At 51.9% G+C, this 16,587-nt stretch overlaps 1 protein-coding gene across 3 annotated transcripts; it reads left to right on the plus strand.

Annotated features, from left to right (window-relative positions):
• Nucleotides 1–2,130: 2,130 nt before the first annotated feature.
• On the plus strand, nucleotides 2,131–10,934 carry DNAJC5G (DnaJ heat shock protein family (Hsp40) member C5 gamma). Of its 3 annotated transcripts, XM_077330112.1 has the most exons (7): nucleotides 2,205–2,278; nucleotides 2,656–2,741; nucleotides 5,449–5,567; nucleotides 7,244–7,457; nucleotides 7,663–7,816; nucleotides 8,048–8,126; nucleotides 9,237–10,934. In XM_077330112.1, the coding sequence occupies exons 3-6, from the start codon at nucleotides 5,455–5,457 to the stop codon at nucleotides 8,119–8,121; spliced, it is 555 nt and encodes a 184-aa protein (XP_077186227.1). In that variant the 5' UTR covers nucleotides 2,205–2,278; nucleotides 2,656–2,741; nucleotides 5,449–5,454; the 3' UTR covers nucleotides 8,122–8,126; nucleotides 9,237–10,934. The 3 variants fall into 3 exon arrangements, with proteins under 3 accessions (XP_077186236.1, XP_077186217.1, XP_077186227.1); XM_077330121.1 differs by lacking the exon at nucleotides 2,656–2,741 and having other exon boundaries at nucleotides 2,131–2,261; XM_077330102.1 differs by lacking the exon at nucleotides 2,656–2,741 and having other exon boundaries at nucleotides 2,140–2,278.
• The last annotated feature ends 5,653 nt before the right edge of the window (nucleotides 10,935–16,587 follow it).

Here is a 16,587-nt window from a genome sequence, read left to right on the forward strand (position 1 = left end):
CTCATTGCAGCTCTAATTTACATATTTGTATTGTAATTTGTATTCTAATTCTAATGCTGGGAGCGATTGAGGGCAAAAGAAGAAGGGGACGACAGAGAATGAGGTGGCTGGATGGAGTCACTGAAGCAGTCGGTGTGAACTTAAATGGACTCCGGGGAATGGTAGAGGACAGGAAGGCCTGGAGGATCATTGTCCATTGGGTTGCGATGGGTCAGACATGACTTCGCAACTAACAACAAAATTCTAATTTTTAAAAATGTCCAAACAAGTTGCTTTAGTTTCCATTTGTGTTACAAAAGAGGGATCTACATGCTAAAAATAATTCTGGAAGCTCCTGGTTTACTTTCTCCATATCCTGGCTTGCTAAGTGGAGTGTTCACAGTCAGAAAGCACATATAACTCTTAGGAAGTTTGATATGCAGTGTGTTAGCTGCCCTCTCTGGGAAGGACTGGAGAATTACTTAAGATGAAGCAAGGGAAGGCTTCCCTAAAAGGCAGGATGCTTTGGTGCATTTCCCTAATGTTGGTGTTGGACTGGCCATTCAGTCCCTTGATGGGAGTCACAGCTAAGACTTAGTCATAGTCCAATGGGATGAGGCTGCCCTTCAGAACTGAAACCTTTTTATCCTTTTTTTAATATTATGTGCTGCAATCAGTGAAAAGAGTACAAAGAATAGGGTGGAGAGGGAGGGGGTTGGGGGGGGGTCCTTGATGGTCTCTAACTCTCCCCTCCAAAAGATAGAAGAAATGGGGCATTTTATGAAAGCTCAATCCTGTGTAGGGGGTTAGTGTTACCTCCCCCCCCTTTCAGTCTGTGTGTCCCTCTTTTTGTTAGTACCCAAGCACCTGTTTCAGGGGGCTGGAAAGGAATTGTGATTTACAAGGCTTCTCTTGCATTTCAGTAATGCCTCAGAAGAGCTGTGCTGGGTCAAGGGAGAGTCTGAGGGTGACTCTTATTTGGGGATCTCTTTGTAAGCCAGCAATGTTCTCTGGGGCTAATAGAAGTGGAACAAACACTTTTTAAAAAGTCAGATCTGCTTTTAGGAAATCAGGACATTTCTGAACCTGAGTGGAATGTTTACCAATTTGTTTCCCTGAAACGAATAACTTCTGCTTGTTACAGGAAGCTTTTCTTTTTTTTTGAAGGGGATCTGTGTTAGGAAGCCGTTTAAATACACATTGCAAATAAGAGCTTGTGGGCATGTTCATCTAGAACAGAGGTTGGATTAAATAGTCATAGAGCAGAGTTTCTCCTAACTGATTTAATTTGGGACCTTCAGCATCCAAAACAGTGCAAGTGCTCTACCACAGTGTGCAGCCCCTCCCCCAAGGATGCCCAGTTGCTTTCCTCCCTGCCATGGGGTATTTGGGAAATTCTCAGTGAACATCCAGTGTTGCCATCTCATGTTTGTTTGCTTGTTGCTTGTATGAATGGTCCCTTGCGGCTGGAGGAAGTTCCTCCAGTCTAAGGTTGTCTTCCTCTTAATTTGTAATTCGTAAACTTGAGGAAATCGCTGCTCAGTGGGGTAGTAGCATACATGTTACTGAGTGGTATTTTGCTCTGAGAATAAAGTTATGAGGTTGAACAAAATACTTAGGAATGTATAGAGCTGGATTAACCAGCTGGCTTGCTTCCGTGTGCAAGTGGAAGCCAGAAATGAAGGGAAATGTGATTCCAAGATCTCTACAACCCAGGCCTCTGGCATTCTCGGCAAAAGAGGTGAACACTGAGGTTAGAGGCAGCCCCCTATTGAAGCTTGCGGCCAAAAAGCCCCGCCTGGGGTAAAATGAGTAAAATGTTTCCTTGCCCCCTTCCAAAGGACACTGAAAACAAGTGGGAAAGGGGGATGTGTTTTATTCAGTCCTAGAGACTGGAAAACCCTCAAGGCCGAACAGTTTAAGCCACAGGGAGAACATTTGCAATCTGTGTGGAAAAATCAAACACCGACCTCTGGATTATTTATAAACGCAGAGTTATGCGGCTTTAAGTTAAGATTCCTCTATGGAACTGGAATGTAGCATGGAAATTCCCTTCAATTCCGCACCGGAAGTGTTTGCCTCTTCTCTTTTTTTCCACCTCTACGGCGCGACTAGCTTCTGCCGGCCCTTGTAGGGGTTTGCTGTGTGCCCGTGCGCATGCGCCCGCGCTTTATGGTTACGGGCTAGAGCGAAAAAGAAAACACTTCCGAGCATGCGCAGTGGGGCTAGCTGGGCCGGGTCGGGTCGGAGCCGCGTCCGGGAGAGTGGCGAGCGAGGGGCAGGTGAAGACCGCAGGCCGGTGAGGGCCGGGAAGGGGCCGGGGGTGGCTCCGCTGTGGCCTTGCTTGGGGTGGGGGGCACGTCGTGCTTGACGTCGTCCGGGTGACGTCGTGGCCCTGGTGTTGCGTCACTCCGCCTTGCCAGGCGCCATTGTGGCAGGCAGGCAGTCCCCGTCTGGCGGGGGGTGGGGGTCGGCGGGGGGGTGCTTCCGTTGTCATGGTGCCAGGGGAGGGGGGCAGCGCTGGAAAGGCCTGAGGCTTCGTGCTGGGTCCTTCGTGCTGGGGCTGCTTCCTCCTGGGCCCCTTGGCCGGGCTCCCTCTGCGGGGAGAGGCGGCAGGTAGCGCGGCGGAGGGCCCTCACCTGGCCGCCTCGGCTCAAAGCGTCACCCTGCCCACAGGTTTGCTCAGGTGGTAGAACTGGACTGTAAGGAAGTGGTTCAGGGAGATGCGCTGATAGGAACTGGGAACTGTGCTGTCTGTCGCTGTAAGTATGCCCCCGCTGCGAAAGGCCGATTCTATGAATTAAGCAGATTGTGGGCAGGAAAGGAGATACCGGTGTTTGTCCTTTGCACACCCAGGGAATTGCTGATCGCCACTGTGGGATGGTTGGTGAATTCTCTCCAGGCCAGGCTGGATTCTGGAGGTTTTTGCTGGTGGTGGGGCTTATCTAGCCATGAAATTGGGATCAACGTGGGTAGTTCTGAGCACCTGCATAAGTGCAGGGGGTTGGGCTAGATGACCTTGGAGGTCACTTCCAACTCTATGATTCTAATTTCTGCATTCTTTAATGTGTTTGGATGGTTATGCTTTGTTTCAGCTCTGCTGAAGAGCTCTGGTTGGGTCATGTTTCTGCAGGCCAAACGTGACCCACCCCTGTTTGATTTACACAGATTTACACATCTGCCTTCAGTTTCAGTGAGACAGGCAGAGTACATATCATGCAACTAGATAAGCTTACTGAGGGATCTAAGGCTAGTTGTGTACTAACCTGCCTGCCGTAAAGGAGAAAACGAGGACTGGGAAGCCATGTGAAACCACTCTCGGGTGGGATAAAAATGCATTGGGAAAATAGCTGGGATTTGAACACCAGATTGGTCTCCTAGACGTGGTTTCTGGGGCACCTCAAAACCTGAAGTGCTTAAAGAAAATTGAATCAAACTACTCCCCCCCCCATGCACACACACACTAGAATTGGTGCTGTGTTCTTGAGGCCTTTGTGTTGTACAGTCTGGGGTCTGTTCTGCTGTTGCTTGTATAAATATATTCTGAAGTCCAGCCCACCATTTTTATGCTGCCAATTTCCAAGTGGAACTGATGGGTGAATCCCACTGGGGTGAGGCAGTCCTGATCACAAGCTCTGCAAATAGAGAGTCGATGTGTGCATGTAGCAGAAACATCCCAAGAAGTTTATGTATTTATATATCCTGCTTTTCCCCGGTGGGGATATCATTCCCTCGTCCTGAAAGCAACAACCCTGCAAGGCAGCTTAGGTCTCACTGGCTTTAGCCTCCCCTCACTGAGAGTTTGTGGGAAAGTGAAGCTTTGAATCTGGACCTAGTCTGACAATCTTAACTGTGCCCTGCTGGCTAAAGCAGGGGCAAAGAGGTCACTTTTCCTGTGGGACAGCTTTCACCTTCTTCATGCTGGTCTAATCACAGGTGGCCATACGTGCAGCCCCTGAGGCCTTTCAGCTTAAGTTTAGAGTCTCAGCCAGAGAGGGGGACCATGTTGTCTCCAGCCACAGACAAGGGGGTGTTCCTGCTGCTGTACGCTAATGGTCAGGACAGATCCCCCAGTGAAGCCGTGGGGGTTGTGACATTAATGCAGTCTCAAATGGCAAAAACTTCCCCATGCCTGTCTACAGAGACCCCTTGGCCTCATTTCCACTAGCTTAGTGCTTATTTGGCAAGCTTCAGAGCTGAATGGCTCAGGCCTTCGCAGCCTAATCTGGTTAAGACATTCAGTCTCCCAAAGCCGCCTCAGGCTGGCTTAACCTTATTGCCTCCCTCATTCAAGCCCCGATGGAAAATTGAAGAACCCTGGAGGTGCCTTAGAAGAAAATGGGCTTGGGGTAGGAAAGCCCTGGGCATGTGTGCTGAGGATGCAGAGAGGCAGCAGCATTGCAGAAGGTGCCCTGAGGCTCTGCAGTTTTGCAACCGGGGAGATTAAGTCTGAGCCGGTTCTCTATCAGCCCATGATCCAGAGTCACCCACTGAACTGATGGGAGCTGAGGGTTTGGTAGGGAGCTAGCCAAGGCACTCCAGTGAGGCTTCAGTGGAGTTGAGTTCAGCAGCCTTGTATGATGCTGTAAGAGGGGGAGGTTGCCCACCCAGCCATTGAGTGGGGGTTGCCCTGTGCCTGCCAAGTTGCTCTGTGTGTTGCACAGTGACGCTGGCTGCTCCTTCTCTTTCTTTCCCACCTCTGTGGTGTTGGGACTCTTGGGCTAATGTTTGCCCACATGTCTGATGCCCACATGTCTTCACCAGGTTTGCTTTTTTGGGACATCACAGAGCTCAGCTGGAAAGAGCGATTGTCAGGCTTTTAGCAGCTTTGGCGCCGGCTGAGCGGAGCCAGTGATTGGGACAGCCTGCTCACTTAGATCGAGAAGTGGTCTCCCCCAGTTTTGGAATTAGGAGGGGTTGGGCCAGCTTGCAGTCGTATGATGGTCCATCTCAGCTCTGGAATCCATTTCCCTATCCTGGGTGGGCCTTGGCCAAACACAACTGGAATGCAGATCATATCCCCACAGTATGTCGGCATACCTTCTCAGCATCCCAGCAGAGTGACTTTTGTATAGGGTCACAATTCAGAGCCAAGTGCGTGGGGCTGGACAAAGCAGAGTCCTCAGGCTCTGCAGGTGCTGCTGCTTCCATTGAGGAGTAGAGAGGAGCAGGAAGAAGCAGCTTCCCTCTGGATCTTGTAGCCGATGGTCTCAGGCTGGGACTTCTTGCCTGGCTTCTCCGATACTGCACATCAGATCCCAAGAGCAGCATGGCAGTTTTTAAGCAGCAGTTGGATAGAGCTTTCTTGGATGCTTTGGGCTGATCCTGCATTGGCAGGGGGGTGGGCTAGATGTCCTGCATGGCCCCTTCCAAGTCTATCGCTCTATGAGCTGGGGTTCTGACGCTTCTCTCTCTTTTTCTGCACGGACATCTCCATGGCTCAATTCTTTGTGCTGCTGTTTGATTTAGAGCAAGATGGCGGACCCCGCTCGCCTGCAGCGGAAGATGTCACGAGCTGGAGAGAGCTTATATCATATCCTGGGACTAGAAAAGGGGGCCTCTTCAGAAGACATCAAGAAGGCGTACAGGTAGGATGTCCTCTGTTCCTCCATGGATGGTAGCACTCTCTGCCAGCACTCATGTTCAGGGTGCTCCCTCCCTTGCAATATCCCTACCCTATTAACAATAATAGAACTAGCTATGAGAGTGTGGCGTTTTACAGGGTCATCTTTTGGCTGCCACTGAATGAGGTAGAGGTGTACTGTACCGGATGCTTGCTGCTTAGATACAAAGAAGGGAAAGATAAGGACGTTTCCCAGAATATCATAAAGACACTCTGGGGCAGCTTTTTCTATGGCACAAGGATGCACTCTGCTAGAGGCTGAAATAGAATTTTTTCTCAGTAACCGGTTTTCAATGTTTCCTTCTTCCTCAGTGTCTCAATATCATCTATTATATTTCATATTAACAGTGTTTCATGGAGGTCTCAACTGCTCTATGGACAAAAACAAGATTGCTTTTTTGATAGCCAACCGGTTGAATGTTTCTATTTTGGATACTTCCATTTGACCAGCCCTCTTTTGCAGTGGCTGAAACAGGGCAGCCCAAACAGTCAGGATTCAGTGCTCTTAGAGTGTTAAAGGCCAGGTATGGCAAGTGTCATTGAACTGCAGCCGCGTGCACACACTGACTTCTTCCCGGCACGGGTTTTGTTTATGTATTTTATTACATTTATATACCACCCTCCCCTCAGGCTCAGGGCGCGTTGTGGAGTGTTTCACGATGCTGATAATCCCAGATGGATAGCCAGGCTGGGTCTGTAGCAGCCAACTAAAGCAGGAGTTCCGTGGCACAATAACGACCAGCAGCATTTACTCCAGCTTGTACTTTGGCGAGTCAGAGCTCACTTCCGTCGCGTGCATCTGCTGAAGTGAGCTCCGGCCCAGAAAAACAGACAGTGGAATAAATATCGTTAGTCCTTAAGGTGCCACTGGACTTATGTCTTACTAGCTTCAAAGCCCGTTCCTAAGGACGGGCCTTGAAAGGGCCCCCTCCCCTGGTCCCTGGCCAAGCAGCTTAAGGTAGCTTTTAGCCGAAGTTCAGCAGCAGGATAAAGTGGGGCGGGCGGGGGCTTTGCAGCTCGTTAGGGGACCTGGGGCAGAGCTCCTTAGCATGGAAGTCAGCAAGCCCAGCCTAGTAGGCCGGGAGGCCATCAGCAGCAGGTCCAGCCTAGCAGGCCAAGAGCCCTCCAGCATGACCCTTTCCCCAGGGCCCTCCCTCCTTACCTGCTGCTGGCTCCAGGCACTGAGGCATCTGAGAGCAAAGAGGCTAGAGTCCAGGGACAGAGGGCGGGAGCTGCATGGGCAGGGCCAATCAGGACAAAGCTGGCTGCCCCCTGATTGGCCCTATTCTAACTTGGATAGCCGGACACGTCCCACCCCCTAGGCTGTTTCATAAATATAGAGGAACAACAGTGGATAAGGATTTCACAGGGCGGTTATTTCATGCTGCATTCATGAAGATTCAGGCCACTCATGTCCCAAAATTCCTATGCCTGTGGGCAGCTGTCTCTGTAACAGTAGTCGACTTTGCCCACACAGAGTCCTGCTAGGCAGAGTTAGGTCCTGAGATTCACTGTTAGCAGGGTCCGCTATGGAAATCATCACTGCCCTTCTGATCATTCCACGTCAGGGACAGACAGACCAAATGTAGGGCCAGGAGCCTTTCGTCTCCTGTAGTGCTTGTCCACAACCCCTTCTTCCAGGAAACTGGCTTTGAAGTACCACCCGGACAAGAACCCCGATAATCCTGAAGCTGCAGAGAAGTTCAAGGAGATCAACAATGCCAACACGACCCTCAGCGATGAGAACAAGCGGCGAATATACGACGAGTACGGCTCGATGGGGCTGTACGTGGCCGAGCAGTTCGGGGAGGATAGTGTCAAATACTACTTCCTCATGTCCAAGTGGTGGTTCAAGGTAGGCTATGGGACAGGCGGAGGCTGGGTCTCTGCACCAGGGAGCAGGGCCGAGAGCCCTTGCCGCATGCCATGGCAGCCCAGCCCCAGGGGTGTCCCTGCGGAGTGAGGTGGGGGAGTGCCTTGAGCTTCTCCTTGAGCTGCAGGGGAGGGAGTTGAACTCTGTGCCTGACTGCTCACCTGCTTGCACCTCTTGCTTGCCCCAGTCGCTGACCATATGCTGCAGCCTCCTCACCTGCTGCTGTTGTTGCTGCTGTTGTTGCTTCTGTTGCGGGAAGTGCCGTCCGCCCGAAGACGAGGACGCTTACAAGCACGTGAACCCAGAAGACCTCGAGGCCCAGATCCGTGCCGAGGATGAAGGTGAGTAGCTGGGGCAGCGGGAGCAGAGAGGAAGGGAGCTTTGTTGCAGAGTGATGCTGGCACCCGGTCAGAGCCACAAAGGAGTCCATCAGCTGTCTACAGCTCTTGTGGTCCTGTCTGAGAGCTGGTTGGAGGGGTCCTTACTTTGGGAGCTGGAGAGCAGCCCTTTTTTGAAATGGGCCAGAGTGAGGTCCTGCTGGCACATCTCACGGACTGTGTTTCCTCCCCAAGGTGCTATCCGTATGCAGCCTACTTCCAGCGCCACATCGCACAATACAGATGAGACTCAGGGCTGCAAGCCATGACCCCCGTGAGTAGCACAGGACTTCTTACCACTGGGATTGGAGGCAGGGTGGGGCAGGGCAGACTACAGAAGGCACCCATTGGCCGATTCTGGGAGTTTGCCTTATTTCCGAACAAACCCAAGCAGAGCTGTCCTTCCAGAGCATTGCAGGACTACCAGCCCTGATCCAGGATGGTTTCCACACTGGTGGCCCGAGGAAAGGACCCGAGACTGTGTGTCCCAAGCCTTCCCCACCCCTTTTTCCTTCTGGCCATCAAGTCACAGTGACCCCCTCATGGGGTGTTTGGGTTTCCCAGGCAAGAGATGTTCAGACATAGTTTGACGTGGTTTGCTATTGCTTCCCTCCGTGTCCCTCTCCTGGACATTCCTTAGAGGTCTCCCATCCAAATACTAATCAGGTCCAACCCTGCTTAGCTTCCAAGATCTGATGGGATCAGGCTAGCCTGGGCTATCCAGGTCAGGGCTGATGTGAGCATCTTCCTTCCAAAGCTGGCCACAAACACGAGGGACGGGGAACAAAGGCACACACCCCTCCCCACGGCAGGATTCAGTCGGCCATTTAGCGTGCAGCTCATGCAGTGATACTCTGGAGCCTCGTGGAGTCTTGTTAGGTGAATCATGCAGTTGACTCCTTGAAACAGGACACACCAGGCAAGACGTCCCCTCCCACCCTCCAAGTGGAAGTTGCAGGACTGTCCCTGAGCCAGGAGAGGCGTGGCCGCATCAGATGTTGTCGCACAGTTGGCAGGACAGTGTTGTTTGGTTGGCAGGGCTGTGCAAGCTCAGGCTCTGGTGCAAAGTAGACTTTCCCTGTAGTCACCTGACTTTCTGGCACAGTCGCAGTTCTGGTCTAGAACAGCAGAGGGCGTCTTGAGTTCATTCTGCCTTCAGGGCCACAGAGTGTTTATTGGGCTGCCAGATCAAGCTACCGTTCCTGGCTCCCTGTTTAGCCGTGTGTGTGATCCAGATGGCTCAGGGCTGCAGGTGGTGAGGCTGGGCTTTGCACAGACACACGCCTCTCCCGTCTCTCGCCCCTCCTGCCCTGGAGAACATCTCACCAAAGCTTGGTCGTCTGTGGCAATTCTAACCCTTGTTCTTTCTCCTCTTCTTCACCAGAGTTGTTGCCATTCGCAGGGCAGCCTCCACCTTCTGCAGCCATTCCAGAGGACCCCCCTCCCCCCAGTAGGCTTGGATTGCTGAGTGGGGATCAGTGTTCAGTTCCTTCGACCCCTGGACTGTGGGCTGAGAGCCCCCACCCCCTTGGAATTGAGAGGCCCGGAGGCTCCTGCCCCATACGTTTGGGGGTGCCCCCACGCACTTGCCCTACCGCCATGCCATGGTGTCGATCTCAGGGAACACGGCCAAGGACTTGCTCAGACCTCGCGAGACTCCTTGCTTTGAAGGAGCACGGCTTTGCCTCCGCATCGGAGAAAGATGACTGGCTATGGAAGCAGCCCATTCCGGCCTGTGGTTCCCCAGCAAATGGCCAGATCCGTGGTGCTGAGCCACAGGGTGCTTGGTCAGCCGCTCTGCAGCTCCAAAGGGTGGTAGACGCGGGGAGTGCCAGCAGCCATCGTCCCCAAGCAGATTTCTCCCCACCCGCTGGCTTTGACCTCTTGCTGCCCATTGGCGTTGACCAGTGGAAACCCAGCTCATAGTGGGGGAAGGGGCTGTGATTTATCCCCATCTGGGATGATGCCAGGTGGGACCACCCACCCCTGCCATGACCATCCCTCTGGGCACCAGCATGGCCCTCTTTTTGTTTTGTCCTGCGTGTTGGTGCCAAACTGGACTCAAGCCTGGCACGTGAAGCTCAGCAGGGCCCAGCAGGACTTCCTGCCAGGGAAGATCAGAGGCTCACCGCCTCCCAAGGCGCGCCAATCCAATCACTGGCTTCAATCACTGTGCGGGGAGCTGGGCTCCTCCAGCTCCCCTTATTCTCCCTGCTTCGGTGGGGCAGCCCTAGCGAAAGGGCTGTTTTTCACACTGTGATCAACCATTCTTGTTAGGGTTTTTATCAGCACAATTAAAGGTTTCGGAAGGAAGGAAGGAAGGAAAAGAGAGGCTCTTCTGCTTTCGGTCTGTGTCTAGCATGATGTGGGGGTCTCCCTTAGGAGGGAAGGGAGGCAGTGTTGGGGGGCAGGGGGAGGTGGCTGGCCAGGTGCACCCCCCTGTCTAGTCTGAACAGTGTGGGGTGAGCAGGTCTCGGGCAAGAGATGAGCAGTTGGTGCTTTGCAGGCAGCAGCTGTCTGCCTGGGCCTCTCGGGCCCTTCTTTCTTCTGGGCTTCCCAACCCTTTGGTATGTTTAGTGGTTTTTGGAAGGCCGGGGATTGAAGAGACTGGCTGCTGTGAGCGATCCAACAAGGCTCAAACTGCTTCTTGGTGCCCCTGCCCACCAGGTGGCAAACCAACCCCCCCCCATCACATCTCGTATCAGTTGGTTCCCCATCCAAGTGTCCCACCCCTCCCCTAAATGCAGGCACCAGTGAAGGCGTAAGGGGCAGCCCAAGTAGTCTTCCGGTGAGGGTAGGACAGCTCCAGCATGGCAAAAAGAGCATTTCAGAGTGGGAGATGGCCTGTGGGGGCGGGGTGCTGCCGCCTGTACATCCCCTTGGGAGCATCCCATCTAGCTGTGTTTGCATGACAGAGGGGGCGACCCTTGGCAGGGCTTGCCAGCCTCCAGCTCTGACTTCCTGCCCTGGGAACCAGCATGTCTGACAGAGGTTGTTTTCAACCTAGCCTAACAAGCGGAAGAGACTCTGAACACTTCATTGTATTTTATAGTGGGAGCAATAAACAAATTGCCATTTCAAATGCTGTTTCTGCCGCGTGGCCTCTGCACTGTTACCCAGCAGCATATGTGGTGGGGTGAGAGAGAGGGAACCCTATAGGTCCTGACCCACTGATGCATCGGTTTCAGGAGTTTGCAGGCTTGCAGATTACACAGAACTTCATGCAGCAGAAGGGAAAGGCCATTCATGGCTGGGAGTCTGCTGGACCAGGGTTCTGACTCACCTTAGCAGTAGATCTTGGGTGCAGTCACAGTATTCTGTTACTTGAGCGGCTGCTGCTGGAGAAATCAATTGCAGGAAGGAGAAGAGGGAGTCCCCTGCTGTGGCACAGCAGAGGATGTGGGTGTCGTTTGATTGGGCGTTGCTTTGGAGCAGCCACCCTCAACCTTTTTACCACTGAGAAACATTCTTCAGGCTTTGAGAAACCCTGGCGGTGATGCGATCGTGCAGAATTTGGTTGGGAAGAAGAGCTGTGTACCTGGCCCCTTCCCACCCCCTTCATTAAATACATGAAGCTGCCTTGTACTGATTCCAGGCAGAGGCCTTCTCACCTTTCCAGATGCCATTCCTTTTAATTGGAGATGCTAGAGGAATTAAGCCTGGGACCACCTTCATACTAAGCAGATGCTCGGGCACTGAGAGAGGCCCTTCCAGATAACTTATTCGTCACTTACTCGAGGAGCTCAGGGCTGCGTCCACTGCTCTCCCTGTAGAAGGAGGGAGGTGTTTAAAATATGGCAGAGTTACATGCAAGAAGCAATATAACAATATAAAATACCTAGCCGAGTAGGCACAACAGTTACGCAGAGAGATTGGGCAATCCCCCCACGTGCTAATGTCAATGTTTTCAATCCATGCAATCGTAGCTGGGGAGAGTACAAAGAGCTCTCTCACATCTCCCACATCTTACTCCACCAGGATGGCAATACTAAAACACACCTAAGGACAACCAAAGCGTCTCCTAGTTCGTCTCGTTCCCCTTCCCCACAAGCCGATCAGTTCAGACACCACTCCTGTTCCTGGAACCACGAGGAACGTCTCTGCGCTGCTTGTGCAGCCAAGGGGAGGAAGGTGGTCACTCTTGGAGCTCTGGCCAGAGAAGGCAGGCTCCGAGAAGCTCACCTGGCCGTGCTTGCAGTTCTGTGCCTGTGTCTCTTCTGCTTGATGCAAAAGCCCAGGTAACCTTCAGGTGTGAACCAAATAAAATGATATTGCCTAGCCTGGCTTCTGGTGGGAGTAGGTGCAGCAGCAATCCAACAGCTGAGGCTGCCAGTCCATGCTTAGGAGCTGGGAGGTAGCATCTGCCTAGGGGGCCTGGCCCTGCCCCCACAGCACCGAGTTCTAGATCAATGTGTTTGGGTGGTGCAGCCCAGCCCGTGAAATGCAGTTGGATAACAAGGGGAGAGCTGCCCCCCCCTCCCCAGCTGAGAATGGCTGGACCTCCAAGTATTTCAGCATGCCTCTCCCCGCTCCCATCATCCTGGAACTGCTGCTGGAGCAAGGGATCGTTCAACACAAGAAGACCAAGCAAGGAGCTCCTGTTCATGCAGCCCTAGCAAAGACTTGGGCCACCCTGAACCTTGGCCCTCTCCACCTTATTTCTAAGGGGCTGTTCCTAATGAAGACAGCCTGGAGCTGTAATGTCCCTAGATCTATGCTTAGGGTGTGTGTATGTGGCGGGGTTTCCCCATCATTTTAGGATTTCTTTTCATGAGGCCTTCAGCTCAGCTTACAAAACAGCATCCCAGCACTGATGCTTCCTTGACTGCTGGGGGGGGGGGGTCCTGGCCTGTGGTGTGGTAGTTCTGGAGCAGGAGTGGCCCAGGATGCTGTGGACTTGGACACACTGGGATGGTTTCGGGGGTTCTGGGGCCATGTACAGTCAGGGCGGAGACCTCATGGCCACTGAGTGGCAGGCAGAATAGTCCTTACAACCAACATGGTTGTCGTGGTTCAGAGCGGCAGCTTCTAATCTGGCGAGCCAGGGGTTTGCTTCCCCACTCCCCCACATGCAGCCAGCTGGGTGACCTTGAGTTAGTCACAGTTCCCTCAGGACAGTTCCCACAGATCAGTAATATCAGGGCTCTCTCAGGTTGGGGAGAGGAAGGCGACTGGAAGCCACTTTGAGACTCCTTTGGGCAGTCAAAAGCCGGGTATAACCACCAACTCTCCTAGAACACTGCCTCCCGGGTGACTCTGGGGCTAATGTCTGGCTGGTGTGGGGCACAGCCGTGACTGCAGGCGAGGAGGAGGGGTGGTGGAGCAGTGCCGATGCAGCAAGGGCCCCAGGACAACTGGTTGCCCCACAGCTAAGGGCGCATTGGGGGGGGGTATTGCAGTGAGCTTTCCCTTCACTCCTGGCTAAAGGAGACTCCCCACAGCCGGCAAGAGACTCTTCCTTTGGTTATATCCAGCCTAGTGCACAGAACTAAGAAGGGACTGGGACATGGCTGTTATAAAGAACGGGGGCCTTAGCATTGTATGTGGCTCTGCATGCATAAAAGAAGAGTGCTCCATCCCCCGTGCTCCATCCCACAAGCAGGGCTTGTGGGGGGTGGGGTGGGGGCAGTGGCGTTATTTTAGCTCCTGTCTATTCTGCTTGTCCTTGCAGCACATGCCAGATCCTGCCTCATGGCCTAAATATAACCAACGGTCGGGGCTTTGTTGTCAAGTTCCGTCTAAGAAACAGAGGCGGCTTCAGCGAGGCTGGAGTGGGAGGGTCCTGTGTGGAGAATGTTCCCTGCACTGTAAGCATCTCCAGTGTCCTTTGCAAGGGGCTGTTCCCCCTGCCCTGTAGGGATGGCCTGCCCTTGGAGCCCACCCACCCCAGGCTTCACGCCGCAGCCAGCAACTCCCTTCAGCTTCCCGGCCTCTGGACCCATCCCAGTACGAAAGCAAAATCTCTCGAGTGCTCTCCCTCACCCCGGACTCAGATTGCCACGTGTGCAGTCCAAACTACGCACAGCTGACAAGCAGAGGGGATGGTCTCAGGGCCTCTGACAACAGCCTCCAGGGACAAGGGCAAAGTCCACGTCCGTCACAAACCACGGGCACCCTGCCCAGAAGAAAATCGGAAGCCGGTGGTATGCAGAAGCTGTGCTGGGACATGCTTCTGCCCCAAGGTACAGAGGAAGTCTACCAGCCTTGAGTCCCAAGAGGCTCAGGAGAAAGGCAGGCAGATAAATAAACTTTGTCAATAAAGTCTTGAGTTCAAATCTTTTCCCCGCAGCCATTAGCTCATTTAGAAGGCCTTAGGCCTGCTGCTATCTCTCTATCATCCAGATGTGCGATGTAGGATTAGGAATAGCTGCACACCTTGCAAGGTAGTTGACTGAGGTCTCCTGATGTACACAAAGTGCTTTGCACACTTCATGCGCTGCAGTTATCTTGCTTGGCTTGTTTATCCTTCTCTGGCCTGCTTCGGCTGGCCGGGGTGTGGTCTCCCCAGCTGCTTCCAGTGAGGAAGCCCAGTCACTTGGGCATATCCTGGTTTATAGGATGGGGCTGGACCACAGCAGTGGTTTGCGTTGTGCTGACCAGGAACAGTGGCAGGTGGCATCTCTCTTTTGCTTGGAATGACTCTTGTGATGACTGGCCCAAATGCCTCTGCATTTCCAGGTGCTTCTCTTCAAGCTGGGGGAAGTTCCTCTGGCCTAAGGCAGCTCCTTCTTTTCATTTAAGTGGCTCTTGGGTCGGAGGAAGGCTTCTGGTTTTGCTGAGTAGTGCAGCAGGATACAGGCCTCTATTCCCAAGGCAAGGTGTTTTGGCGTGGCTTTGGTCTGGTCCTCTCCCAGTGGCTGGTTTCTTCCATTTGCAAAATCCAGTTTCTTTCCCCAGAGAGATGCTTGTTCTGTTGCAATCACTGCTGCTTTCTCTGTTAACATCCGGAAATCACAGCCACAGGATTCAACTTCTGATAGAACCTTATTGATGGTTAAGTAGGCACATCTGGATCAGCTAGGCTATGTTTCCCATCAAATTTGGCAGTGAGTATTTTTGCCCTTTGTTTGTGGCAAGTATTCTATATTGAGTTAAGCCCATGATCTTTGCAAGATCGATGGTCTTTATTGTATGTCCTTGGCCATTTTGAGCAGCTGCCCATTCTTGGACCTCACTGACAAAACAGCTCTATGCTGGCCTGTTTTGAGCTACTTCACTGATGGATCACATCTGTATTTCCTGCATTAAGACTTCTGGGTGTTTTCTGCATTCGATTTCCATCTAGTATTTTAGCTTCATATATACTAATTGGTTTCTACTCTGAATGCTTAGAGGTCCTGAGGGTGGGTGGGGTAGATCCAGTAGATTTCCTCAACTGTTACATGCAGGTAGAGAAAGGGTGAGGAGTTAGGTCATGTCAGGAAGGGCTAGTTAGGCATTATTCCCCTCCCCATTTGTTTGAGGAAATCTGTTTCCATGTATCTGAAGAAGGACGCATCTACCCATGCTAAGTCTCTCCGTTCTTGCTTATGATGATGGAGTTATCCATTCAGTCATGTCCGATCCTTGGCAATTCTATAGGAAAGTCTTTACCATGGGCCCCTCTCTCTGACAGCTTCTTTTAGTTGGTTCATGGTCATCTCTGTATTGGCTTTGATCGTGCTGAGCCAGCGGATCCTTTGGTGACCACGTTTCCTTTTGCCGCTGACCATGCTGAGCATTAATGATTTTTCTAGCGAGTTTGATCGCTTGATGTGTCCAAAGTAAGTGAGCTTTAGCCGTAATATCTTGCCTTCTAATGACATAGTTGGTTTGCTCCTCCCTAAAACTGTCTTGTTGGTAACTTTGGCTGTCCATGGTATTCGCAGCATTTGTCTCCAACACCATAATTCAAAAGTATCTATTCTCCTCCTGTCTTCTTTCTTCAGGGTCCAGCTTTCGCTTCCATAGGTTCCACTGAGAAACCGCTCTAAGAAGTTCCTGACAGTTAGAGCGGTTTCTCAGTGGAAAAGGCTTCCTCGGGAGGTGGTGGGTTCTCCATCTTTGGAAGTTTTTAAACAGAGGCTGGAGAGCCATCTGACAGAGAGGCTGATTCTGTGAAGATTCAAGGGAGAGGCAGTTTAGAGTGGATGAGCAATTGGGATGTGAGTGTCTTGCATAGTGCAGGGGGTTGGACTACATGACCAATGAGGTCCCTTCCAACTCTATTATTCTATGATTCTATGATTCTAGGTTGTTATGGGGAAGACAATGGTGTTGACTAGCCGGAACTTTGTATTAAGGCTGATATCTTTTTTTTTCCATATTTGGTTCATGCTTATCATTGCATTCCAGCCCAGCATTATTCACCGTTTGATTTCACGGCTGCATCCACCACTTTGAGAGATCATAGAGCTAAGAAATATGAAACCATCAATACATTGAATGTTCTCATTGTCAATCGTGACTTTGGTGCTACTGCCAGTAGTTGTCATGATCTTGATCTTTTTGATATTTAGGTATAGTCCCCTTTTTTCACTTTCTTCCTTTAGTCTCTTTATCAGGGCCTTCAGGTCATGCTCCGATTCAGCAAGGAGTGTTCTTGCTTATACCCAGAATTAAGCGTTTTATTATCTTAGAGGTGCCACTGGACTCAGGTTTCATCCTCACAATTGTTTGTTAACTCTTGTATTTGTATGCTGCTAATCTGCTGCCATTCACATATTTTACCAACCGCCTTAATCCAATCTCAGCTA

This window comes from Paroedura picta, chromosome 1 (genome assembly GCF_049243985.1).
Source record: "Paroedura picta isolate Pp20150507F chromosome 1, Ppicta_v3.0, whole genome shotgun sequence".
Lineage (NCBI taxonomy): Eukaryota > Metazoa > Chordata > Lepidosauria > Squamata > Gekkonidae > Paroedura > Paroedura picta.

What these genes read in the sequence shown, in the direction of transcription:
- DNAJC5G (XM_077330102.1), top strand. Translation starts at nt 2,192, where the DNA reads ATGCGCAGTGGGGCTAGCTGGGCCGGGTCGGGTCGGAGCCGCGTCCGG. An exon ending in GACATCAAGAAGGCGTACAG is followed by an intron (nt 5,568 to 7,243) that starts GTAGGATGTCCT and finishes CCCTTCTTCCAG; the next exon opens with GAAACTGGCTTTGAAGTACC. An exon ending in GATCCGTGCCGAGGATGAAG is followed by an intron (nt 7,817 to 8,047) that starts GTGAGTAGCTGG and finishes TTCCTCCCCAAG; the next exon opens with GTGCTATCCGTATGCAGCCT.